Source organism: Carassius gibelio, chromosome B9 (genome assembly GCF_023724105.1).
Source record: "Carassius gibelio isolate Cgi1373 ecotype wild population from Czech Republic chromosome B9, carGib1.2-hapl.c, whole genome shotgun sequence".
Taxonomy (NCBI): Eukaryota; Metazoa; Chordata; class Actinopteri; order Cypriniformes; family Cyprinidae; genus Carassius; species Carassius gibelio.
The window spans coordinates 26692992-26719805 of NC_068404.1; the positions used below are offsets into that span (position 1 = coordinate 26692992).

Here is a 26814-nt window from a genome sequence, read left to right on the forward strand (position 1 = left end):
ATATAAATATATTTAGACTTTTTTGCATTTTTTAATACATTTTTTAAAACAAGTTTATAATATTTTAATATTTAAATTAACATATTTGGATTTTTGAAAAAATAGTTTCAAATATTTATTACATTTCATTATTTATACTTTTTCTATTTTTTTTTTATTTTCCAACAACTTTAACAGCCAGAAAAGCGTTTTGGAGAAAGAACTACAGGATAGGTTCAAACATTGTAAAATTTGTTACTTTGCATTTTGCATATTTTAAATGTTCTTGCTCTGTCTTTCTTTACAGTGTGGATATAGAGGCTGAAATGACCAAGTTTGCATTATACTATGCTGTAATTGGAGTTGGAGTCCTTATTCTGAGTTACTTTCAGGTATATAAGCTTAAGTTTGTTCTCATGTCATATAAAACTTTTTACTGTAATTGCCTTTCAGACAAATGCACTTCAAAGGAATGGTGCAATATTAATGTCTGTCCAGTATCAGAAATGCAGTCAGGGTTTTAACATACACATCCTTTATTTTTTTGATCTCAGTGGTGCTACAGATTTGCCGGAGACAGAGATATTATTAAGCCAAATTCACAGTATTCATGATAATCACTCTGGTTTCAGATCGCTCTCTGGGTTTCTGCTGCCGCCAGACAGATACAACGCATCCGGAAAATGTACTTCAGGAAGATAATGTGCTCGGAGATTGGCTGGTTTGACTGCAACTCCATCGGGGAGCTGAACACAAGGATATCTGAGTTATATTCAAGTCTTTCTGTGTTATCTTGTACTATTGTTAGATTTGTTCATGAATCTGTCATTGGTGGTGTTATATATTAAACTTTGCATTGATTGACAAATGTAAACATGCATTTTTAGTGGATGATAAACAATACATGTAGTACATTGTAAATATATGTTTCTTGGAGGTTGAGTTTTGAAGCATGCTTTACAAGAAAATATTTTTTTAAGAATTACTTCAAAAGTTCACTTTTAATTGAATGCATTACTTATCATTTCTTTGTAATTATTACTTAAAGGGGGGGGGGGGGGGGGTGAAATGCTATTTCATGCATACTGAGTTTTTTACACTGTTAAAGAGTTGGATTCCCATGCTAAACATGGACAAAGTTTCAAAAATTAAGTTGTACGTTTGGAGGAGTATTTCAGTTCCAAAAATACTCCTTCCGGTTTGTCACAAGTTTCGGAAAGTTTTTTTCGAGTATGGCTCTGTGTGACGTTAGATGGAGCGGAATTTCCTTATATGGGTCCTGACGCACTTCTGCCGGAAGAGCGCGCGCTCCCGTATAGCAGAGCACTGAGAGCACAACAGACTTCACTGATCAGAGCGAGAGCGTCGCGAAATGTCACAAAAGGAGTGTGTTTTTGGTTGCCAGGGCAAGACAACCCTGCACAGATTACCAAAGAAAAAACAGCATTAAGGGTCCAGTGGATGGAGTTTATTTTTACAGAGCATCGACGGAGTTGTGCAAGTGTTTGTGTTTGTTCCCTGCATTTCGAAGATGCTTGTTTTACAAACAAGGCCCAATTTGACGACGGATTTGCGTATCGTTTATTTCTTAAGGATGATGTAGTCCCAACAAAAAAGGGTCACGATCGTGTGTTGGAACCGCATGCGGTGAGTAAAACTGCTTCAAATATCTCTGCATCCTTGTTAGTGCGTCCCCTCCCATGCCGGAGACCCGGGTTCGAGCCCCGCTCGGAGCGAGTCGTTGCTGCTGCTGCTCTCGTTCAGTTTCAGCCTCGGGATCTGATTCTGGATCATAAATAAACGGCTGAATCTGACTGTTAGCCATGGTTTGTTTAGGATGATGGTTTTTTCCTCATGTTAATGTCAGCTTCCAAACGCTCTCAACGCAAAAGCTTACTCGCGCTCTTGATTCTTTAGCTCCGCCCACACGTCACGCCTCCAGCCGGTCATGTTTTTCCGGGGAAAATCGGTACAGACTATCTTTCTCTTATGAATATAATAAAACTAAAGACTTTTTGGAGTTATGAAGGATGCAGTACTACTCTATAGGTACTCAAGATTAACAGGAGATTAAGTGAAAACGAGCATTTCACCCCCCCCCCCCCTTTAAATGTACTTTCAAAATGTTTCAAAACAACTCCTACTCTAATTTTATCTGTTATAATAAAATCCAGTTTATTTTTCCATGTAGTGACATCAACAAAATCAACAATGCTATGGCAGACCAGGTCTCTATCTTCATCGAGAGGATCTCAACGTTCATATTTGGCTTCACGGTGGGATTCATCGGCGGATGGAAGCTGACGCTGGTGGTGATAGCAGTCAGTCCTCTCATTGGACTGGCTGCAGGACTCATGGCGATGGTTGGTGTTGCTACAGAAAGTTTAATATGATAAATGTTGAGGAATCTCATGATGTAATGCATGATTTAAAGGAATAGTTCACCCAGAAATGTGATGCAAATTTACTCTACTAGTTTGTTTCTTCATCAGAACAGATTTGGAGAAGTTCAGCATTACATCAATTTGTTCACCAATGGATGCTCTGCAGTGAATGGGTTCCGTCAGAATGAGAGTCCAAACAGCTGATAAAAACATCACAATAATCCACAAGTAATCCACACCACTCCTGTCTAACAGTTCATGTCTTGTAAAGTGAAAGACTCTTTCTCTTCTTGTATTATTTCTCCATTGAAAAAAAGAAATATCATATTTGAATCAGGAGATAAATATGCACAGATCAAGCAATGCAAACAAGTGAAAACAGTCCTAAACAGTTCTAAACAAATATATCAGTGGATTTTAAGGTGAGACAACATCAGAGACTTTTTTTAACTGAAGGAAGTGTTATTATGGATTATGGACTTGCTTATTACAAACATTCAACATTTCACTTCACAAGACACGAACTGGTGAAATGGAGTGATGTGGATTACTTGTGGGTTATTGTCATGTTTTTATCAGCTGTTTGGACTCTCATTCTGATGGCACCCATTCACTGCAGAGCATCCCTTGGTGAGCAATTGATGCAATGATACATTTCTCTAAATCTGTTCTGACGAACAAACAAACTCATCAACTCATCTTAGATTAAAATGTAAAAAAAAAATTGTTTCATCATTCAATCACCCATCATTGTATATTTTTGATGTGAAGGCTGTAGCAAGGCTTACAGGTCGTGAGTTGACGGCCTATGCTAAAGCAGGAGCAGTGGCTGATGAAGTCCTTTCCTCCATGAGAACGGTTGCCGCTTTTGGAGGAGAGCACAAGGAAACAGAGAGGTACAGCGTGCCCTCATTATCTGCCAATGCAAACCTATTTACACCAAATGAAACTGAATAATATTTAATGAGAAAACACACTGAATGTAAAGGTATTTCTGGAATAATGTGGATTTTAAAAAGTGGGCATTAAGGTTTGAATGAAGGGATGGAAAGATGTCACAGTGTCTGGTCTGCGTTTCCCTGGGTGTCCACTAGTGGTCTCACTTCCCCATAGTCACCCCACTGCAGGCACTACAATTCCCACAAGCCTTTGTCCCATTCATCACTGTTAATTGCACACCGGAAACGGGAGATCCAAAAGCAGTGTTTTAACAAGGTAATCCAAAAATCATAATCCCAAAAACAGGCAAGAGAAACACAAGGGAACACGAGAAAACCGGTTGATGGAAAACAAGGACTCCATGAAACAGAATGAGACAGGCTGGTTTATATGGACAGGTGAAAATGATGAAAGTGGAGACAGCTGAGTTTATACCAGGTGTGCAATTAATTAACAGTGATGAATGGGACAAAGGCTTGTGGGAATTGTAGTGCCTGTAGTGGGGTGACTATGGGGAAGTGAGACCACTAGTGGACACCCAGGGAAACGCAGACCTTACACTGTGACAAAAGAGTGGTGGTGATGTAATTTATGACGTACAGTAAGACAGAGCAAGTAATTGCATCTTGGTGAAAGATTACAAAAACATAGTTTTTGTTGGGATGAATCTTCCAGTCATGCACAGCTAGATACTGTAGAGTGTGAGATTTTTAATGGTAATTTCCACAGGTATGACAGGAACCTCGTGGAGGCCCAGGAATGGGGTATTAAGAAGGGAGCAATCATTGGTGTGTTTCAGGGTTACCTTTGGTGCATCATATTCTTGTGTTATGCACTGGCTTTCTGGTACGGCTCAAAACTGGTCATTGAAACCAAGGAGCTCTCGCCCGGCGACCTTGTTCAGGTATGACATCCAAGTGTGGACACAGAAGGAGAAGTTTCATCTTATTTTATTCTATTTAGTTATTTTCAATTTTTTAACCTGTCACTTTTGGTCTTAGATTATTAATGTGCTGTGGCAATTTTTTTTTACATTAATGGTAATTAAAAGTTCTGTGCATGAAAGTTATTAAAAATATCAATAAAAATAGGTAATAATAATGATTTTAAATATATAAAAAAGAAACAAGAAAGATATAGAGAAATAAAAAATAAAGCTGTATCTTTCAGTCAGAAGGATGGAACACACTTTATTTTATGAAATATCCTTTATTCTCTTCAGGTATTCTTTGGTGTTCTTATGGGTGCCGTGAATCTGGGCCAGGCCTCTCCTTGTCTTGAGGCCTTTGCTTCTGGTCGGGCCGCAGCCAAAAGTATATTTGACACTATTGACAGGGTGAGAATAACACAAACACACAGTTCTTCTCACAAAATCAATGAATTTCATTCTTTCAGCTTCAGGGAAAGATTAATCACCGTCACATCCTGTTCCCATACAGGAACCAGAAATCGATTGCTTCTCAGAAGAAGGTCATGCGTTAGACAAAGTTAAAGGTGACATTGAATTCCACAGTGTTCACTTCAACTATCCCTCCCGTCCGGAAGTGAAAGTGGGTTATGTTTTTAAATCTAATGTCTGCATTAAACAGTTAAATTGTATCCAGGTTTGATTGGCTGTATCTTGTGTTCAGATATTAGATGATTTGAATTTTGTGGTCAAAGCTGGTGAGAACACTGCATTTGTTGGACCAAGTGGATCAGGAAAGAGCACAACAATTCAACTCATTCAGAGGTTCTACGACCCCAAAGAAGGAATGGTACAGTAATACAAAACTATAGTGTTAATTATATTATATATACTCTTACAGTATTTATTAATAGATTTATATTTTTAGCTTTTATTTTCACATGTTCAGTTGACTTTATTTTCATTTAATTTCATTTAATTAGATTTTTTTTATTCTTTTTTTTATTTCTATTTATCTTTAATTTATTTTTATTTAAGTTTCAGGTTTAGTCATTTGAAGACTTTGACTTATTTAAGTAAGGACTGCTAATTATGTCAGCTCTAACTTTTATTTTTCATCAAGTATTTATATTTTATAATATGATATTTGAGCTTAATTTGAATTACTGAAAAGTTTTTTTTTTCAATAGTTTTAATTAACAATAAAGAAACAACAACAACAACCAAACAATTAAATAAATACATAAATACATTTGTTTAGCATTTAATTTTTATTTAATTTCATTTGATATTTATATTTTGTAATATTTTATCTTTAATTCAATGCCTGATTTTAGATTTTTAAAGAGTTTTAGTTAACAATATTTACACTGGTCAAACATCTTAATTTCATAGGACATTGGTTATTTACAAATAATGAATCAATCAATAAATACAATTATTTATTTAGAACTGAATTTTTATTTTTCACCAACATTTTATTATATTTGAATTAGTGAAAGAAAAACAAGTTTAATTTAACATTCATAACACTGGTTCACACTTACACAGTTTCTAAGATTTCCAACAATAGAACAATTAATGAGTGAATTAATATGTATATATAATTAATCTTATTAGTTAAAATACCTCCTTAAATACAAGTAATGCAGTAAAATCTAAAACCAAATGTCTGACCTAGTGTTGAAAATCAAAACGATTGTCATTTTTAGGTCACGCTGGATGGTCAAGACATCAGAAGCCTGAATATCCAGTGGTTGCGTTCCCTCATTGGTGTAGTGGAGCAAGAGCCTGTTCTGTTCGCCACCACGATCGCGGAGAACATCCGATACGGCCGTCCTGGAGTCACCATGGAGGAGATCATAGAAGCCACCAAACAAGCCAATGCTTACAACTTCATCATGGATCTTCCTCAGGTGCCACCTACTGTATAAGATCAGTACATGCATTACCTCACTGATCAGTTACACAAAGTAACACGGGAAGTGCTTGGAGATTTTTTTCGATTAGTTTTGCATATATTAAAAGGGTTCATATGATGAGATTTCTATTTTTCCTTTTCTTCAGTGTGTTATTTAGCTATTTGTGCATGTATAAGATCTGCAGAGTTAAACAGCTCAAAGTCTCCCACAAAAATATTTATTCTCTCTAAAAGAGGCCAAACCGGGTTAAAACGCCTCATTCTAACATGCCCCACATCTCTACGTCACGAGGTGGAAATATTTGCGTAATACCGCCCAAATGTCACGCAAAGAAAGAAGGCGTGGTTTCAGCAACACAGTTAGTATTGAAGCAGTCATGTCAGGGAGACGCTGTGTGTTTCTGTGCCAAAGCAAAAGCACTTTATTTGGTCTTCCTGAAGAAAGATGCAATGAGGAATCATTGGTTAAGATTTACATACAACAGAACAGCACAACCCAGATGTTCAGGAGGACAGTTTTGTGAACCTATGACATGTTGGCTTTCAACTTTCAAGGCTACAAACTTTGCACCCTACAAGGCTGGCTGTGCAAAGGCTATTTCTAGAAAAAATGGGTCACCTCCGACTTGACTTTGATAATCTGGCACTTATTCTGAATCAGCGACTGTAAGCATGTTTCCTTAATAGTTTAAATATGTGCTCTTGACTCAAATGCAGAGTTCTGCCTTGCGTAGAGTATCGCATTGTGTGTGTGTGTGTGTGTGAGAGAAAGACAGGGTAACGTGGAGTCAGCTTTCTTAATCGCAGCTTGTGTACTGCATACACATACTCTACTTTGTAGAGAACAATGTGTTTGAGAGGAACTACAATAATGTACAGTATTTGAAAAATAATGTGCTACTTTAAAAAAAAAAAAGAGAGAGAGAGAGAAGGGCAGCTGAGGCCTAATGGTTAGAGAGTTGCTTTTGTTGTAATGTTTTTTTTAATATTAAAGCATGTCAACCTATACTGTTACACCAAATAATGATCTTTAAAATAGCATCTTATGACCCCTTTAATTTTTCATATCAAGCTAAATGAATTTGATGACACTGTCATATCATGCAGAAATTTGACACATTGGTGGGTGAAGGTGGGGGTCAGATGAGTGGAGGGCAGAAACAGAGGATCGCCATTGCTCGAGCGCTGGTCAGGAATCCCAGAATCCTCCTGTTAGACATGGCCACGTCAGCGCTGGATAACGAGAGTGAGGCTCTAGTACAGGAGGCCTTGGATAAGGTAACCTATTAACTAAGACCAAAACTAAACTTCTCCAAAAGTCTTCAAGCTGCAACCATCAGTTCGGCACAGTCCCTTATCCTGTCCTGACTTTTTGAAGTATAGTCACACCCAGATTTATTCAGACACCTTCAACATTTCTCATATTATTTCAGTCTATTATCTCCTTTTATCTTCAACAGTTTTAGTACCCTATAATTGAATGTTACCTGTTGTACTTTTATCTTCAACAGTTTTAGTACCCTATAATTGAATGTTACCTGTTGTACTGAATTCTGAACTTGTAAGCAAATGCAGGTTTGTTCAAGAACGAGTCATTTCCATGTATTTGTTGTTGCATGCAATCATTCGATGGCATTTTTCAGGCTCGACAGGGAAGAACGACTATCAGCATCGCACACCGTCTGTCCACCATCCGCAACGCCGATGTGATCGTGGGCTTTAAGCATGGACGTGCTGTAGAGAGAGGCACACACAGCCAGTTACTGGACAGAAAGGGAGTTTACTTCACACTAACCCTGCAGAATCAAGGAAAGGATACAGAGAGCGATAAACCGGAGTACAGTGAGTACAGAGAGATTTGGAGGTCACTGGAAACCTGTATTCTGGTATTTTTCCATGAAACACGGAAGCAGAAATTTTGCATCACTTCATTAGTGTATTTTCATGCATTGTAAACTATGTCCATCCATGTATTTTTATGTGTATTATAAAACCAAAACAAAACAAAAACTTTGGAAGCCTAAAAAATGAAAAAGGTAATTTTCATAGAATTGAGTGACAAAATTGCAATTCTGAGATTTTTTTTTATTTTTTTTTTTAATTGGTCTTTATAACTGACAGCTGCGAGTTCATCTCATAACTCTGAGGAAGAAGTCATTATTATGAGATATAAACTTGCATTTGTTAGAAAAAAAAGCCAGAATTGTACGATATAACCTAGCAATTTTTAGGAAAAACCGGATTGCACATTTATATCATGCAATTCTGACAGAAAATCAAGACAACTGGCAGAAAAAAAATTAAAATTGTGAGATTTTTTTTTTATTGTTTTATCCAGTGGTGGAAACAGGCTTACAGATTTAGTTTTCTTGAAAACATGGGATGGAAATGCATTATTTTCAGATGTTTTATGCAATGCTCTAATTTATCACATTTGGATGGAAGCATAGCAATAGTGACTACATTTCTCAATGACAATAACTCAACAACATAAAACTTTTATAGTGTAGTATATTATTCTGAATTGATGCAATAAAATAGCACATGAAGGTGGTTTAGTACTTTTTGGATCTTAATGTCATTGCTTAGAAAAGAGCAGCATGGAGATAGTTTTAAACAACAGGAGGGTCAATGACATTGTGTGCATTTTTGGTTGAACGGTTTCTTTAAACACTAACTTGACACTGAATCACACAGCTGCTGAGATGACCATTATAGAGGAGGAGGGACTTGAGAAAGTAAGGAGCTTCAGCAGAGGAAGTTACGAGAGTACCTTAAGGTACATAAACATTATGACTTTTATTTTGAGAGGGGAGTCCAAAATGTTCTGTTTTTAAACTAAAACATCTTTCCTATAGGCGATCTTTGAGACAGCAATCACATTCTCAAATGTTAAACAGCATTCCTGATGCCATATCTGGAAAATTCAAAATCCACTCGGACCATTTAGAAACTGAGGAAGCTGAAGTAAACAACAAGGTCTGGAACCGAGAACATTTAGATACAGTATCGCACATGCAGTGCTTTCAACTTTTATCTGAAGTTCCCTATCTTGTCTTGCAGAAAAGCAATGGTAAAGATGAAGAAGTCATTGAACCGGCTCCAGTGGCACGAATCCTGAAGTATAACCGTCCCGAGTGGCCATATATGCTGCTGGGCTCTTTAGGTGCTGCCATCAATGGATCGGTCAACCCCATCTATGCTCTTTTATTCAGTGAAATCCTTGGGGTGAGACACACACGTAACATGACATACAATCTGATTAATGTTTCTGTCTTTAATCCCTATCCCTAAATATTACATGTACCTTGTTGAAAGGGTTTTGAATAAAATGCAGCATCCCATTAGCTGTATAATCAGCTTGATGATATTTTAAGTCACAGTTTAACAATATCATGGTTGATTTTCAGACATTCTCCATTCAAGACCTGGATAAACAGAGGATGCAGATAAACAGGATTTGTATTTTGTTTGTCAGCATAGGAGTCCTGAGCTTCTTTTCACAGTTCTTACAGGTATTTCCTCAGTTCCTTATTGAGGTTTTTTTGTATACCTACATTTTAAAGTGCCACTATTATGGGTAATGAAAGCTTCATATTTTGGTTTTGGGAGTTGGTTGACACTTTCATTGTCTTATAATATGCATTTATTTTTACCTTATTTGCTCAAGGTCTCCCAACTGATTCGACAAATCCCCCTCTGTGTGACGCTAGTCTGTGGTGATTGGCTGATTTTATTTCCACTTTGTAATAAAAGCAGCATGCAGTGCTGCTTTGTTTACAGCCGTTACCGGGAAACCTGTGTTTACTGCTCCAAAAGCAGCCCCTAGTGGTGAAGAATGGATGTGCATTTTCATTCAGAACAAAGCAAAAAGACCAACAAGTGAGCAGCAATATGCTAATGTTTCATGTTGACTTAAACATGAAACGGCTTGGGATTCGTTTTTAAAAATGACTCGTTTCAATGATTCAGAGTTGACTCTTTCTTTTAAGAGAGAATAAGTTTATACACAGTGCACTTTCAGATTTAAAACTTTGCAGGATGTTTTCATTCACTCAGAGCTCTGTTACATACTGCGCGAAAGGTAATATTCAAAAATTCATAATAGGGGCACTTTAACATTACCCATGAAAAATTTGTGTGGTGATATTACAGCAGGCTGTGACGTAATATTCTGTGATATGTTTATGGCAGGGCTACTCTTTTGCCAAATCAGGAGAGCTGTTGACTCGCAGGCTGAGAAAGGATGCATTTCAGGCAATGTTAAAGCAAGAGATGGGCTGGTTCGACAGCCCCATTAACAGTCCTGGTGCTCTGACTACCAGACTAGCCACTGACGCCTCCATGGTGCAGGGGGTGAGTGACAGAAGATACAGACTAGAGAATACAATAATAACAAAAAATGTTGCAAAGCTGGAGAAAGCATTCATTTTATATGCAAAGAGTTGTTTCTTAAAGGCACAGCAGCAAAAAAAATAAAAATAAAACTTGAGGGGGAAAGTTCCTTAAAATAACATCTTAACAGGGATAGTTACTGTCATCATATACTCACCTCAAGTTGATCTATTCCAATATTTATTTCTTCTGTTGAACACTAAATACGTTTTTTTTTTTTTAAGAATGTGGGTAACCAAACCGTTACAGCAGCCATATCCCTCTGTATAATGAATAAAGCTCTCATTTCTTATGCAAAGGGATGTTTCTTAAAAGTGCAGAAGCAATAAATAAATAAATAAATAATTCCAATAGAGAGCACAAAAAAGGGGTTATAAAACATACTTGTGACTGATTTTGACCCATAGAAACTTTACAAACATTATAAGTGGACTGAGAAGTTTCACATGCCACTTTAATGTTTACAAGAAAATACAATAATAAAACATGTTGCAAAGCTGAAAAAAGCACTCATTTTAATATGCAAATAGGTGTTTCTTAAAGGGGCAGAAGCGAAAATTGAGTATTTAAATCTAAGGATCAGAGAGAGCATAGAAAATGTATGGGAAAACTATGGAAGCATATGGGTAGCATTATTCAATTTGGGATGTAATATGCAAAATGACAATGCAATATGTAAAATGGCAATGCATTTCTGTATTTACATTTAAATTTTCCAATACATTTGTGCAACGTTTGGTGCAAAATGAAAATGAAAATTAAATTACATAATTTTCATTTGCCATTTACTACACCAGTTTTAATATGTAAAATGAATATTAATTTTAACGCTTTATAAGTTGCAAAATTAAAATGAAAATGTATTACAGAAATGATTAGATATGTCTAACATGTTAAAGCAAAATCTGTGGCAAAATGATCATTTAAATGCTATTTTTCTTAATTGCATTAACACTCACAGTCAAGACACTTACGATTGCATTTTCATTAGGTGTCCCGCAATGAATGTAGCAAAACTCAATGTGCACATTGAAAATGCATTCCGAGCCGATCACGTGTCCCCGCCCTCGCGCCACGTCGATCATTGTGTGAACAAGGCGGGGCTTACAGAAGGTCAGAGACTCAAGTCTCAAGAAGAGGATTCAATCAAGTGAGACAACATGGACAAGACAGTTGGTCCGTGTATGTTTTGATCATTTCGGTTTATGGCTTCAATATTTCATTCCCTCTTGTGGGCGGAGCTGAAACGCTGCTTTCATCTGATTGGTCGAATCGGATCGGTTTTCATCTGACAGCCTTCAGCTCGGTCTTGTCATTCTTTCAGGCAGAATAAGAGTCAGTGCGAGTGAAGCACTGAAATGTCTGAAACTACGCTCACTGTTAATTAGCATAATATTTGAATCAGATGTAGCTGGGCACATAATTCGTGCTGCTGAGACCTGCAAATTATTTCTAGGTTGTAGTATTGTACGAATATTGTCCCACTGATAAATACAGTGCAAATAGTTATGTCCCTTTGGATAACAGTGAAGTGGAAAGAAATATAGTTAAATTTATGAAATAAAATTAAATAGGATTTTTTGGGAAGGTAAGTCTGGCCAGTTATACAAGCAACACGAGTCGGACGAGTCTAAAGATATGAGCTGAATTGGGTGAAACATTAAAGTTCTAGTCTGTGTCAATTACTCTCATAATAAATAATAATAATAATGTTAACTGTATTTTTCGGTATAAGTTGCATCAGTCCAAAAATACGTCATGACGAGGGAAAAAACATATATAAGTCGCACTGGACTATATGTCACTTTTATTCAAGACCAAGAGAAAACATTACCGTCTACAGCCGCGAGAGGGCGCTCTGGGGTAGGCTACAGGAGCACTGAGCAGCATAGAGCTAATTTTACTATTTTTATTTAGAAATGTAACTATATTCATTTTTACAATTATTTATTAATGTCACACACACACACACACACACACACACACACACACACACACATACCTAGTGCCTTATGACTTAAAAGATGAGAGTGGTAAATGTTACAGACATGGAACTGTTCAGTCTATTATTGATTTTAATTTCCACTTCACTGTATCTATAAAATACTGTATGTATGGAAATGTATATACAGAAATGCATTGCCATTTTACATATTGCATTGTCATTTTGCATATTACATCCCAAATTGAATAATGCTACCCATATGCTTCCATAGAAAACAACATTTACATTCACTTTACATTTACACTTAGTCATTTAGCAGACACTTTTATCTAAAGCTACTTACAAATGAGGACAATGGAAGCAATCAAAAACAACAAAAGAGCAATGATAAATAAGTGCTATAATAAGTCTCAGTTAGGTTAACACAGTACATGTAGCAAGGGCTTTTAAATAATATAATAAATAAAAAGAAAAAGAATAGAAAAAGAATAGAGCAAGCTAGTATTAGAGGGCTTTTTTATAATTGTATAATAAATAAAAAGAAAATAGATATAATACAAAAAGATTATAATTTTTTGGGTTTTTTTAAGAATAGAATTAGAATAGTGAGTGCTAAAGTTAGAGGGTCAAATAAAGATGGAAGAGATGGGTTTTAAGCTAAGGACTTAAAAAAGCACTGATTTCATAAGCAAGGGGCATGATTTGTAAAGTCAAAAGCAAAAACAATTTTTTTTTTTAGAGGACTTCAGTGAGAAAAAATGACATTGTAAAAAATAAATTTTCAAAGATTTAAGATAATTTATATGGTTAAGTGTATGTTTGATTGTGTTCAATGTGCTCTTCAAAGGCTACAGGCTCACAGATCGGCATGATTGTGAATTCACTGACCAACATCGGTGCTTCTTTCATTATTGCATATTACTTCAGCTGGAAACTGAGTCTTGTGGTTACCTGCTTCCTTCCTCTCATCGGCCTCTCTGGAGTCTTTCAGGCTAAAATGCTGACAGGATTTGCTAATGAGGATAAAAATGCATTGGAGGCTGCTGGACAGGTACAAAAAAGACATGTTAAATGAAGTCTGATTCATTCATTTAAATGCAATATTCATGCTTTCACTAAGGCAGCAAATACACATGAATAAAATGCAGTGTAGTCAGCAAAAAAACAATGTACTGGTTTTAGCATTCTGGAGTATTTAGTATTGTGAAGGATTTTGAGTTTGTTTTGCAGTTAATAATACTTTAGTTTAAGAAACACATGATATGTTAAATAAAATAGTTTCCTTTTTCAAATAGAAAGTTTAAAAGAACAGTGTTTATCAGATATCCTGAAATGAAATGTAATGTATCAGGGTTTCTTTTTTCAACTCTGATTATAATAAGAAATATTTCCTGAGCAGCAAATCAGCGTATCAGAATGATTTCTGAAGGATCATGAGACACTGAAGACTGGAGGAATAATGCTGAAAATTGAGTTTTGCATCACAGGGATAAACTGGATTTAAAAAATGCATTCAAATAGGAAACAGTTATTTTAAATTTTAATAATACTTCACAATATTACTGAGTTTACTGTATTTCGATCAGATAAATGGAGCAAAACAGACTTCTTTCAAAAGCATCGTACTGAACCTGAAAGCTTTTGTCCTGCATGTTTGCCAAATGATCATTATTTTTGCTATGTATATGTCTGTTCATACAGGTGTCCAGTGAAGCTCTGAGCAACATCAGGACCATCGCCGGTTTATCCAAAGAGAAACACTTTGTGTCTCAATATGAGGAGCAGCTACAAGCACCTTATAAAAGGGCAAAGAAGAAAGCTCATGTTTATGGGATCTGTTTTGCATTCGCCAAGTGTGTCATTTTCATGGCCTTCGCTTGCTCTTTTCGATACGGCGGCTATCTGGTCAGTAATGAGGGGCTTCCATATATGATGGTGTTCAGGTCAGTTAATGTCTGGATTAATGCATGCAGGATTTACAGCTAAGCATCAGTTATAAGCATGCATAATTCACTAAAGGGAATTTTTTGAAATATACCAGTCGATCAGTGTCATTAAAATAAATGCTGTGTGTGTTATCCCTCAGAGTCATTTCAGCTCTGGTGACCAGTGCCACCGCACTTGGCAGAGCTTCGTCTTTCACACCAGATTACGCCAAGGCCAAGATAGCTGCTTCACAACTCTTCAAACTGTTGGACAGGGTTCCCAAAATTAGCATCAGCAAAACAGAAGGAAAAAGTTGGGTAAGAGAGTATCTGGGTTTTTTTTTTTTTCTCCCAGTTGTTACTTTGACCATTTCCAATGTTCTCTTCTTTGCTGTTACAGAATCCCTTTGAGGGCCAAATAGAATTCAAAGGGTGCAGGTTCACGTATCCCAGCAGGCCAGACATCCAGGTTTTGAGGGGACTGGAGGTGTCAGTACATCCAGGACAGACGCTTGCTTTTGTGGGAAGCAGCGGCTGCGGGAAGAGCACCAGCGTTCAACTGCTGGAGCGATTCTATGACCCCGATGAAGGTCAAGTGGTATGAAACCACATTTATTGCATCTTTACATAAATGCATTTAGGAGATACTTTTATCCAATGCAAATTACAAAGCAAAACAAAAGCATTTAGTCACAGAGCCAATAATATATTTTTGATGCATTTTTAATTTGCATTGCATTATTGCAAGAATTATTACCACATATATTTTTTAATGTTCACATATATTTTAAATGTCAAATCTAGTTTAAATAATCTTGCCATTTGAGTAAAAACAAACAAGGAATTGCAGCTACTAGATGCTATTAAAATATCTCTTAATATGTCAGATGATGAAATGCAAAATCCTTGATTGTGACAAACAAACTATGGCTTTCTGTTCTTGCCCTAGCTGATCGATGGACATCCATCTGCGAGCATCAGCGTGCCCTTCCTGAGGTCTCAGATTGGCATCGTTTCCCAGGAGCCGGTGCTGTTCGACTGCAGTATCGCAGAGAATATCCAGTATGGAGATAATTCTCGTACCGTGAGCATGGAGGAGATTATAGAGGCTGCTAAGAAGGCCTATCTGCACGATTTTGTGACGACACTACCTGATGTATGTTATGCTTTTCTTTCATTCATGACTTGACTATTCTGATTCACAGGTATCACGTTTAAATGTGTCTAAAAGTCAACATGAAATGTTGTTCATCTCATTTTCGGTCTGTTACAACTAAAGCAAGTTATGTTAGTCTGTTAGTATGGTCAGGTCATGCATACTTCATGCACCAGTGGAGCCGCTGCATTTGACTGGGAAATCCCTGGAAATTACCTTTTGCTAAATTGTTATGAAAGCAAACATTTGGAATAAAAAGCACTGATTAATCGTAAATAATACCAAGAAGGTGCATTATTATAAATAGAAGCTTTTTGGCTTTTAGCCTACTGTACCATATTTGAGTCATCTATATGATCAGCATGAAACACGTGCGAAACTGTTTTGTTTACATTTTCAATAAACCGTTCCATTTAAAAAAAAAGAAAGATTTTCTTGATTATTGTTGCATTTTTCAGAAATATGAAACTCAGGTCGGCGCTCAAGGCTCTCAATTATCCCGTGGACAGAAACAGCGCATAGCGATCGCAAGAGCCATCGTCAGAAACCCTAAAATCCTGCTGCTGGATGAGGCCACGTCCGCACTCGATACTGAGAGTGAGAAGGTAAAACTACATCATTGTGTGTTTGCACTTATTTATAGCCTGACTGTAATTTACCATCAGGCAAATTTCCCGCTTTCTCAATATTGTCTTCAGTGCTGAGTAGTAAGTGTTTATATAATCTGAATTACATGATAAAATTCCAAAAATGTATTAAATTATATACAAAAAAACTTGTTATCAGACTACAGTAAATTTAACTTATTACATGATTCCTTAATTTTCACAAAATGGCAACAAGTTATTCATAATTCATCACATTTTCTCTATTTTTTAATCATTTAAATTGTCTTTTCTAAAAAAAAAAAAAAAAAAAAAAAAAAGCCTATTTTTAATATATGATTTTGTGGAATTGCACAAACAATAAGTGTTTTTTTTATTTTACTTTAGCATATGTAAGATGTAATTTTTAATGATTAGCTTTTTAATCATTTACAAACCCCTGTAGTTCCTTCACAAACCCTGACATAGTGTAATGCTTTTCATGTTGCTGATAACAAAAAAAGGAATAAAATCATTTATTTTATATTAATATGGTACAAGATTTTATTCAAATCAAAATAGGGGCCTTTCACACTTGTTTTTTTTTTTTTTTTTTTTGACCAGTGTTTTTTTTTTTTTTTTTTTTTTACAAGCCATCCAATTATATCTGAGCTATAGATTACTTTTAACCTCTGGGCATGTGATCAAAATGTAATGAAAAAAGTAGTTTAATTATATTACCTAAAATGAATCTAAGATTAATCTTAGAAGGTTAAAAGTAGTCTAAAAGTAATAAAAAAGTAGTTGGATTAAATTACTAACTACAATTTTTTTCCATGTAATTTGTATTCATAATGAACTGCACTTTGCAAGTACTCCCCTCAGCACTGATGCCTGTATTTCTGCACAACATTTTAATGCACAAAATGTGTTTGTTTTTCAATCTTTAGGTTGTTCAGGCCGCACTTGATGAGGCCCGTCAGGGACGCACGTGTATCGTCATTGCTCACAGGCTTTCCACCATTCAGACTGCTGACATCATCGCAGTGATGTCACAGGGCGTGCTCATCGAGAAAGGGACCCACGAGGAGCTCATGTCCAGGAAAGCTGCATACTACAAGCTTGTCACCACAGGGGTGACTATTAGTTAAAACAAATATATATAGAACATTACTTCTGCAATCGTTGGTTTGTCTGGTTTAGTCGGGCTGCTCAAACAAATTACATCCCAGTACATTTGGTAATGGAATTAATTGTTGAGGTATTTTTTATTTATATGTATTTATTGATAAGTGGACGTTTATTATGTCTTGACAACATCCTTTGAATGTTTGAATTATACTTATACTACGGTGGCCAAGAGAGCTCAATGCAAATTAAGAAAACACATGCAAATTGAAAAAACACCAGCAAATGAAGAAAAAATCTTCATCAGTTTTGATAACACAAGTGTTGCAAATCCTCACAACACATGCAAATTAACAAAAGCACTGCAAATCTTCACAAAACATGCAAATTAAGAAATGCTGCAAATCTTCACAATACATGCAAATTAAAAAACGCGCTGTAAATCCTCACAGCACATGCAAATTAAGAAACAATTAATGAAGCATTGCACATTTATTTTGATTAACCTTGAAATTTACTTGAGGATATTAAAGTTCGCCATCTTATAAGTAATATTAAACTTTCACAGTTAATCGTGTAATTATTCAGCTTATTTAGGCTAATAATATCCGAAAGGTAAAGGAATCATGCAATCAGGGTGTTTAAAAAAAAAGAAAACTCACCTTTCAGGTCATCAACAGCTCAAATGATTGTAGCCACTGCACAATAAACAAATACCAGCTGGATCCGTGTTTTCTTAATTTGCATGTGTTGTGAGGATTTTCAGTTGTTAATTTGCATGTGTTGTGAGGATTTTCAGTTGTTAATTTGCATGTATTGTGAAGATTCGCAGCGCTTTTGTTAATTTGCATGTGTTGTGAGGATTTGTTACACTTATGTTGTCAAACTGATGAAGATGTTTTCTTCATTTGCTGGTGTTTTTTCGATTTGCATGTGTTCTCTTAAATTGCAGCACATTGAGCTCTCGCGGCCACCGTATTATACAGGTCTGGTTAGTCAACCTGGATCAACTGTTTTTTGTTTTTTTCAAGAAACTGAGCGAAAATGTATTGCATAAAAATGTGACATCATGCAAGTATTTGTTTTGTACTAAAAGGTTGCAGAGATTCGACTTGTTGTAGCAGCTGAAGATATGATGTCCTTGAACTACACTGATAATAGAACGAGACTGATAACATGTTCATAATCACTGATACATTTACGCTCAGTCATTGTTTAATGTAGTGCCATGTTTTGATGTCTCACTTGCTGTCATTCAAATGTTACAGATGAACAATGTGTACATATTTAAAAAGTCCTTAAAAGACAGTATGTATTGTAAACATATTTGTCACTAGTTATTTTGCCTTTCTTTGAGGAAAAATTGTGCTCATTTAGCTAAGCAACAATACGTTTCTTCTCGCTTGTTTATTTGTTCCACAGGGCTGAGAAGTCATTATTTTTGTTTTCTTCATGTACAAAAAGTATTGTCCTCACTTCATAAAGTTACGGTTAAACCACTGATGGCTATTCTCACGATGTCTTTCATACTTTTCTGGACAAATTTAAATAAATATTTGCATGGGTAACACTTTAGAATAAGGTTCCATTAGTTAATGTTAGTTAACTACTTTCGTTAACATAAACTAAGCAAGAACTATCCTTCTACAGCATTTATAAGACTTAGTTCATGTTAATTTCAACATTTACTAATGCATTATTTAAATCAAAAGTTGTGCTTGTTAACATTAGTTAATGCACTGTGAATTACCATGAACTAACAATGAATAACTGTATTTTCATTAACTAACATTAACGAAGATGAATAAATACAGTAATAAATGTATTATTCATTGTTTGTTCATGTTAATTAATACATTAACTAACATTAACTAATGGAACCTTATTCTAAAGTGTTACCGTTGCATGTTATATAAACAACAAATTGTGGCCAGTGAAAATGCTGAATGGCTAGTAAGTTTCGAAAACCACTAGCCAAAGTGGCTTGTGAGCAAAAAAATTGATGGTAAGCCCTGTGTGTGTGTATATATTTATCTATATATATATATATATATATATATATATATATATATATATATATATATATATATATATATATATATATATATATATATATATATATGTATATTTATGTATATGTGTATGTATATATATATGTAAATATATGGATATGTATATATATATATATATATATATATATATATATATATATATATATATATATATATATATATATATGTGTGTGTGTGTGTGTGTGTGTGTGTGTGTGTGTATATATATATATATATATATATATATATATATATATATATATATATATATATATATATATATATATATATATATATATATATATAGACAACAAATATGTCCATTTGCAAAATAGGCTAGACATTACATTTTACTTATACTTCCAAAAATGTTCTCCAAAAGGACATGATTGGTCCTAAACATTTCTTTTTCCTGATTGTCAAATAAGACATGTTTGTCGGATGAAAGTTCAGGAAATAGCCATTTATGTTTATATAATGACTTTATTATTATTATTATTATTATTATTATTATTATTATTATTATTATTATTATTATTATTATTATTATTATTATTATTATTATTATTATTATTATATTACTGCAGCGGCCAGCGCTCAAATAAACACCAGATGGCGCAGCATTACAAACTACTCACTAAAGGGAAAATAACGCACCGCACAATATAACCAGTATATTCTTAGTCTTTAAAGAGAATTTACTGCACGAAATTAATTTCTTATGTATGCTGGTAAACAGTTTTAACATGGTGCAAAGTTAATTTCATACCGCTATTTTGTAGTTGTGACGGCGCGTTTCTCTGACGCCACTTCCTGTTTAGCTCCTGACGTTCCGGGCGCGGATTTTTGAAAACAACTAAAAGTTGCATTCACGCCATTAAACGGGTGAGTGATTAAACTGTTCTTTGCGACTGTAAAAAATAACATTTAATCAGTATCGTCTTGTTTTCATTACCTAAAATTGAAGAAAAAACAGGTTAAAAAATATAAACTGTAACATTAACGTTATTTTGGTTTTTTTGCTAAACTGGATTACATAAATATTGTTATATCATGGCCAAATGTTGTATATATGACTGCATTGTTAGGTAGTTTATATTGTAGTAGAGTAGATAAGAGTACTAATATGCAGTAACCTCCCCAGAGTGTGAGCTGTCTAATGTTGTGTTAGTAATGAACTGTCTTTGTTTGGTTTGGATGGTTGTGCACCTCAATATGGCATCTATCAGAGACTATAATGTGGTGGATCAGTTCAACAGCAGACTGCTGGATCAGGCCATGGGAGAAGTGCTCAATGACAGAGTGACAGAGCTCTATCAGGAACAAAGGTACTACATGAAGACCGCCCGGGGTGAGAGATGAACACACATGACTGCTTTCGCTTGCCATAGACTATCAGTGTGACAGTGAATGTGCAAGTGTTATTGTTATGCATTTCAAAAAGATTCTGAAAAATACATTATTTTGTGGTGTGTTTAACCTTTACAACTTGGAAGTTTGTATTTGCTTTGAACACTTTTGTTGTTGTTGTTGTTGTTTTTTATTTATTTATTTTTTATTTTTATTTATTGAGTTATAGACCGTTTAAACTGATTTACAGAAACGTAATAGCCAAATAAAAAGTGCATTAAAATCATACTGATATTCACAATTAGGCCTAGATGTTAAATGCATAATCTAAATTTTAGCACTAAAACTGAACTTGTTTACATGAATCAGTTTAGTGTTGACAACCAGTTCTTCGTGACAAGTTCATTATCACCAAAAAATACCATTTGTTTCAGTATGGTCTGGTCTATATATAAAACTTTTTTACATTTATGCAGACGATTTTATCCAAAGCAACTTACAGTGCATTTAGGCTATACATTATTACTTGTTTTATTTATTTATTTATTTTACCAGTAAAAAAAATTATATCGTAAATTATATCTTTACAACTTGGAAGTTTTTATTTACTTTGAACACTTTTTTTTTCTTTCTTAATTTATTGAATTATAATTTTTATCCGTTCATTTGTATAGACCACTTAAACTGGTTTACAGAAACTTAATAGCCAAATAAAAAGTGTATTAAAATCATAATGATATTGACAATTAGGCCTAGATGTTAAATAGATACATAATCATAATTTTAGCACTATAACTGAACTTGTTTTCATGAATCTGTTTTCACTCAGTGTAGACAACTAGTTCATCAACTCATTATCACCCAAAAATATCATTTGTTTCAATATGGTCTGGCCTATATATTACATTTTTCACATTTCTGCATTTAGCAGACACTTTTATCTAAAGCAACTTACAGTGCATTAACCAGTGCTGGGCGTTATATCTAACGATATGATCATGTGCATCTAGTCAGCAAGTCCGGTTCCATGATTCCAGCTATATCACCATCACCTGCTTTCAAATGGAGCAGCATTTAGACAGAGCCATAGATCACTGACAAGCTAGGCTAGGATCTGATCGTCTACTGTAAAACTACTTAAGTCATACTAATGCATGATTCGTGAGTGAATTGTTCTTTGGAGTCAACGAGTCTGTTGAAATGATTCATTTAAATGGTTTTCTAAAGTCCTTTTTCCAGTCAGTTCATGAAGTGTGTTTAACCTACAGCACGAGTGAATCATCAGTGACTTTTCATCACATGCTCTTTTGAAGCTAAGCTTCAGAGGACTTCATCTCAGTGAAAACAGGCAGCTCTGTCGTCCTTCTGAAAGATATCCAGTACGTCTCCTGCCAGACTAAAGAGGGAGAGTCAACAGGAAGCAGGTGCTGAGGGATTATATATTAAGATGAATTTCCTAATGTTTAACTCATCCTCTCTTTCTGACGTGAGGCTGTATAAAGCCTTGCATCTGCCGACTGAGTGGAATTCTGAGTCTGTTTAGGGGATTCAACACCCAAAAATGAAATCAGGAGTTTGAGTGTTAATAAAACGAAGGTAAATATGTTTTACTCGCCGTTTACCCTCATCCTCTTCAGATTCAGACATGCTTACGTTAACCGGGGTGCTCTGATGCTCGTCTGTGTTGTTATGCGTGACTCATTCAACATATAGATGGATTGAGCATTGAGCATTTCCAGTTTAGATACATTTTTTGTCTAAATTGTGCTTATTAAAATTGCAATACTGTCTCTCCACCCAGCAGCCTCAGGGAAACCCATATATTATAGTCCAAATAGTTTAGGCTGTTTAAAAGGAGCAGCATAAACAAAACATTATGCTAAACTAGTGATGACCTAGTTTCTCAATTCTCTTATATAAATATAAGATATAAAACTCTTATGTTTATATCATTTTCCTGTCCTGGATGTATCAAGATTGCATGAGTGCATGATGGGATCAAATGAATCAGCCAAGGATGTTTCCCAATGTTTACACACAAATTTCATACTGACAAAATGCATGCTGAAAAAATAATTCTCCAAAATCTTTGCACTGAAAAAGCATGCTGATAAAATTTTTGCTAAAATAAAATAGGCATAATGATAAAACATTTATCAACATAAAATGAAAAAAAAAAGTACTCCCGAAAACCTTGCACTTGAAATGCATGCTGTTAATAACTTGATCAATGAATAAAAATAAAAAAGATATTCCCAGTTCATACTTTAAATGCGTGCTGATAATAATTTTATGAAAATAAAAAGTATGATTTTAGTACTAAATAAGTGATTTATTTTCTTAATAAACACTGGAATGAAATGTATTATCTGACCTCATCCAGTAACTGCTCCGTTTCCTCCAGGTTTTTTTGATTGGAGAAGTTTGGCTGTTCTGTGTATACTTTCGCCATTTTCTCTAAAGCTGAAATCCAGATTTGTGTGTGAGTGTTGAACTAAATGTCATGTAATGAGCAATATAAACAGGACAGAAGCACTTAATAAGATCTCTGAGGAATAGATCAGTTCTGTTTAAAGGGGCTCATATCATTCTTTTTAAAATTCAGTTTCCTAAAGTCTAAGCAGTGTTTTTATGAACGTCCTACAGTTTTCACTCAGATTAGTTCTTCTGGTGTTTAGGAATTACAGTATCTGTACGGTTTCTTCCTTTTTATATAAATGTGAACCTGGAGCACAAAAGCAGTCGTAGGTCGCTGGGGTGTATTTGTAGAAATAGCCAAAAATACATTGTATTGGTCAAAATTATTGATTTTTCTTTTATGCCAAAAAACATTAGAATATTAAGTAAAGATCATGTTCCATGAAGATATTTAGTAAATTTCCTACTGAAAATATAATAAAACATTTGTTGTTGTTGTTTTTATTAGTAATATGCACTGCTAAGAACTTGGACAACTTTAAAGGTGTTTTTCTCAATAATTCGATTTTTTTGTTTTCTTTGCATCCTCAGATTCCAGATTTTCAAATAGTTGTATCCAGCCCAGCTTTCTTTTTTATTTATTCAGCTTTCAGATGACATATAAATCTCATTATTACTGGTTTTGTGGTCCAGGGTCACATATTTCTGCACACCAATAGGTGCTTTTGACATGTTCCTTAAACTTAAATATTTATGATATGACCCTATCTACAAGATCCAAAACTTCTCTGTCACTTTATGTTTTTGTGATGCAGAAGTTTCAACCCATTCTCACTCCAAAGGCGTCAAAAACCGAAGCATGGTCAAGCGCCCCTAGCGTCACGTTTATGACGCCAAATGTGCCTCTCGGCGTCGACTATCGAAGCACTACGACCTTCATTGCTTTCAGTGGGAAACTTTTGGCGTCAGAATTCGACACGAGGACATGAGATGTTTATCGCTATGAAATCACGTTCAAGAAGTCTCATTCAGCACACATCGCGCGATACTTGCTATCAGTTCCACAGTTTGGGTGAGTAGTCGTATATACGCTCTTTTAATGCCTTTTATCAAATGTATTCTGTCTTCTTTATTAATCAGATTAGTGCCATATGTTTAATCGCTGTATTATATCGGTCATCCGCGGCTGTCTTTGAGTTTCATTGCGTTTAAATAAATGAACACAGCTGCTAATTAGTGTGATTAAACTCTATCTGTCACGTGACGTGCCATAGACCTTCGATCCGTTTTATATTATTATTAATTTCAGGATCAATGATGTAAGTTGTATTTGTAGTAAAATCATGGTAATCACGACACAATAGTAATGAATTAAATGTGAAGTTAAAACACAGTAAATGGGACATTAGTAACTGTAACTGTAGTTTTACTATGGTATATTAATAATCAATACAACAATACAATAATCACCAAACCAGCTATGTTTGTATCACTGTAATGTTAGTGTTTTTATGTGCTTTTATATGACAGATATCACAGTAATCATGTGTTCTGTACCATGCTTTTAATACCTTTTAATGTGAATCCAAAAAAAAAAAATCAAATTAAAAATAAATAATAAAACATGTATTTTTCCATCTTGCAGTTCATTCATATCAGTTTATATATATATATATATATATATATATATATATATATATATATATATATATATATATATTTATTATATATATATATATATATATATATATATATATATTTATTTTCATATATATATATATATATATATATATATATATATATATATATATATATATATAAATATTTTGCTCACAGATCATTATTAACATTCTGTATATAATTCAATTTTATTTTCTCTCCCCTTTTTTATTATTTTTATTTTTAGCTGAAAAGACGTAAAGGCAGTCAGCCCAGTGGTGTTTCTGGAGAGGGATTCCTTCAGAAATGGAGAAGACAGAAAGCTGCGGAGGCAGATATTTGCAGCAGTAAGTCTGTGATAGTTTGTCTCTTTTATCAAAAATTCCTGCTGTTATAATTTGTACAGCATTTGTTGTTTCTTAAACTGTTGCACTGTCCAAATACCCACACTTGCCATCTTTTCACTTGACCACTTGATTACTTATTCGAAGTCTTTCCTGTATTTGGCCTAGTGTTCGAGTGAGCATGATGACCACGAGTGTGTGTCGAACTTTTCATGACCTGATGACTGTGTTTCCCAATCCTGATCCTGGAGAACCCCAGCACTGCACGGTTTTGGTGTCTCTCTTATCTGCCTTGGAGTCTTCACTGATGAGCTGATGAGTTGAATCAGGTGTGTTTGATCAGGGAGACATCTCAAATGTGCAGTGTTGGGGTTCTCCAGGACCAGAATTGGGAGCCACTGCCTTATGGGACACTTATGTGTTTAAAGAGATTTTTAATATCTAATTATCAATATTTCACATACTGTACTAAACACATCACAGTCTTAATAATCCAGTTTAACACTTGTATGATATTGTACAACCCCAGGACTGTCTCATCTGACACTATCAAAAGAATTCATATGACTATAGCTTGTTATTAATTACTTGCTTTCAATAATGGATGCATTTAACATTTAATTTTACAGCATCTTTACAGAGGCTGCTTTTATGGTCTAAACAAAACACAGTGTAATGTGTAAGTTGAATGTAATGTAATATTTCTGTTTTACAGGATTGTTTGAGGATAACACTGCAGTTCTCCATCATGCACAAGGACTCACCTCGTTAACTCTTTATCCCCCACACACACAGATATGGTCCCTGGATCAGTGATTAGACTTTGCAGTGGTTTGATTTTTGCAGATGTAACTTTGTTTTATTTATAAGCTCATAATGAATACATTACAGAACCAGTGATGAAAACAATAGTTAAAAATAGTATTTTTCGTATTGATAAAGCATTTTGTTCTCTTTTTCAAGCTTCATACAGTGAACTTTTTAGACTTTAATTAAGAGTTTTAGTAAAGGAGATATTCATACACAGTCATCCCCTAGCTCCAGTCATTAAGTGAATTCATGATGTTATGTCAAAGCTAGCAGGTGTTTGTTTTCCTGAACACTTTCTCTGTCTTCCATTGTTCAGACAATCAGTGTTTATTTGATGCTGTGCTGATAGAGTTTTATAGATGATATTGCACACTTGACATGCATGTCTTCATGGTGTTTTTTTGTGAGTTTGAAACATTTACATTGTGTTGTATAACATTTTGGTCAATTTAATTTTTTTAATAAAATTGATCTTTTTCCAGTGTTCTCTGAAAGACATACTGTATTTACTGTTTTGTTTTTTAATAAAAGCATTTTCATTTGCATACTGAAAATAGTTAATTTTTACAACATAACTGCCTTTTTATTCTTTATGGTGGCAAAAACGAGCTTGGTGACAGAGGATGCAGTGTAGTAATTTGGGCATGTTGTCTTTAAATGAGTTTGACATATCAATAAATAATGGAAGATCCTTACAAAAATATGCATGTTTATTATGCTTTATGTATTTATTTGTTCATTCATTCATTCATTAATTTATAATTTCTGTTTTTATTCCTAGGGTTCAAATGGTAGAGAATGGTAAATCACAGAAACACAAATGTGAACAATTTTAACTTTAAAACACAATGTAATATACAATGTAAATTTTAGAAGCACGTCATTTGATTAGTAAATATATTTGTCTTTGGTCAAAAAA

General features: G+C 34.6%; 1 protein-coding gene and 3 long non-coding RNA genes across 5 annotated transcripts in view; 3 read left to right on the forward strand and 1 right to left on the reverse strand.

Annotated features, from left to right (window-relative positions):
* The window catches only part of LOC127965142 (bile salt export pump-like), a 24958-nt gene extending 6188 nt beyond the window's left edge, over positions 1-18770 (forward strand). The window contains exons 6-28 of the mRNA XM_052565743.1: positions 287-371; positions 612-745; positions 2171-2342; positions 3135-3259; positions 4032-4206; positions 4525-4638; positions 4742-4852; positions 4934-5059; positions 5922-6125; positions 7238-7408; positions 7774-7972; positions 8828-8909; positions 8989-9109; positions 9194-9358; positions 9541-9645; positions 10325-10486; positions 13318-13521; positions 14172-14413; positions 14557-14713; positions 14796-14993; positions 15345-15551; positions 16010-16156; positions 17086-18770. Of these exons, the coding sequence (XP_052421703.1) occupies positions 287-371; positions 612-745; positions 2171-2342; positions 3135-3259; positions 4032-4206; positions 4525-4638; positions 4742-4852; positions 4934-5059; positions 5922-6125; positions 7238-7408; positions 7774-7972; positions 8828-8909; positions 8989-9109; positions 9194-9358; positions 9541-9645; positions 10325-10486; positions 13318-13521; positions 14172-14413; positions 14557-14713; positions 14796-14993; positions 15345-15551; positions 16010-16156; positions 17086-17286 (3607 nt within the window). The 3' untranslated portion in view covers positions 17287-18770. The remainder of the gene's footprint in view (positions 1-286; positions 372-611; positions 746-2170; positions 2343-3134; positions 3260-4031; positions 4207-4524; positions 4639-4741; positions 4853-4933; positions 5060-5921; positions 6126-7237; positions 7409-7773; positions 7973-8827; positions 8910-8988; positions 9110-9193; positions 9359-9540; positions 9646-10324; positions 10487-13317; positions 13522-14171; positions 14414-14556; positions 14714-14795; positions 14994-15344; positions 15552-16009; positions 16157-17085) is intronic.
* Positions 2245-3630, reverse strand: LOC127965145 (uncharacterized). Its single transcript, XR_008155259.1, has 3 exons — positions 3341-3630; positions 3152-3228; positions 2245-2352 (listed from the first exon to the last, which is right to left on the reverse strand). It is a non-coding gene; the product is annotated as an uncharacterized LOC127965145 (long non-coding RNA).
* Positions 18771-20067: 1297 nt separating the features above from the next.
* The window catches only part of LOC127965544 (uncharacterized), a 29550-nt gene continuing 22803 nt past the window's right edge, over positions 20068-26814 (forward strand). The window contains exons 1-3 of one of the 2 annotated variants that reach the window (XR_008155322.1): positions 20068-20199; positions 20544-20665; positions 21933-22269. This is a non-coding gene — a long non-coding RNA (uncharacterized LOC127965544). Of the gene's footprint in view, positions 20200-20543; positions 20666-21932; positions 22270-26814 lie in introns of those variants that run through there. The other variant, XR_008155323.1, reaches the window with a different exon arrangement.
* LOC127965547 (uncharacterized) lies at positions 24933-26431 on the forward strand. Its single transcript, XR_008155325.1, has 3 exons — positions 24933-25088; positions 25254-25414; positions 25801-26431. It is a non-coding gene; the product is annotated as an uncharacterized LOC127965547 (long non-coding RNA).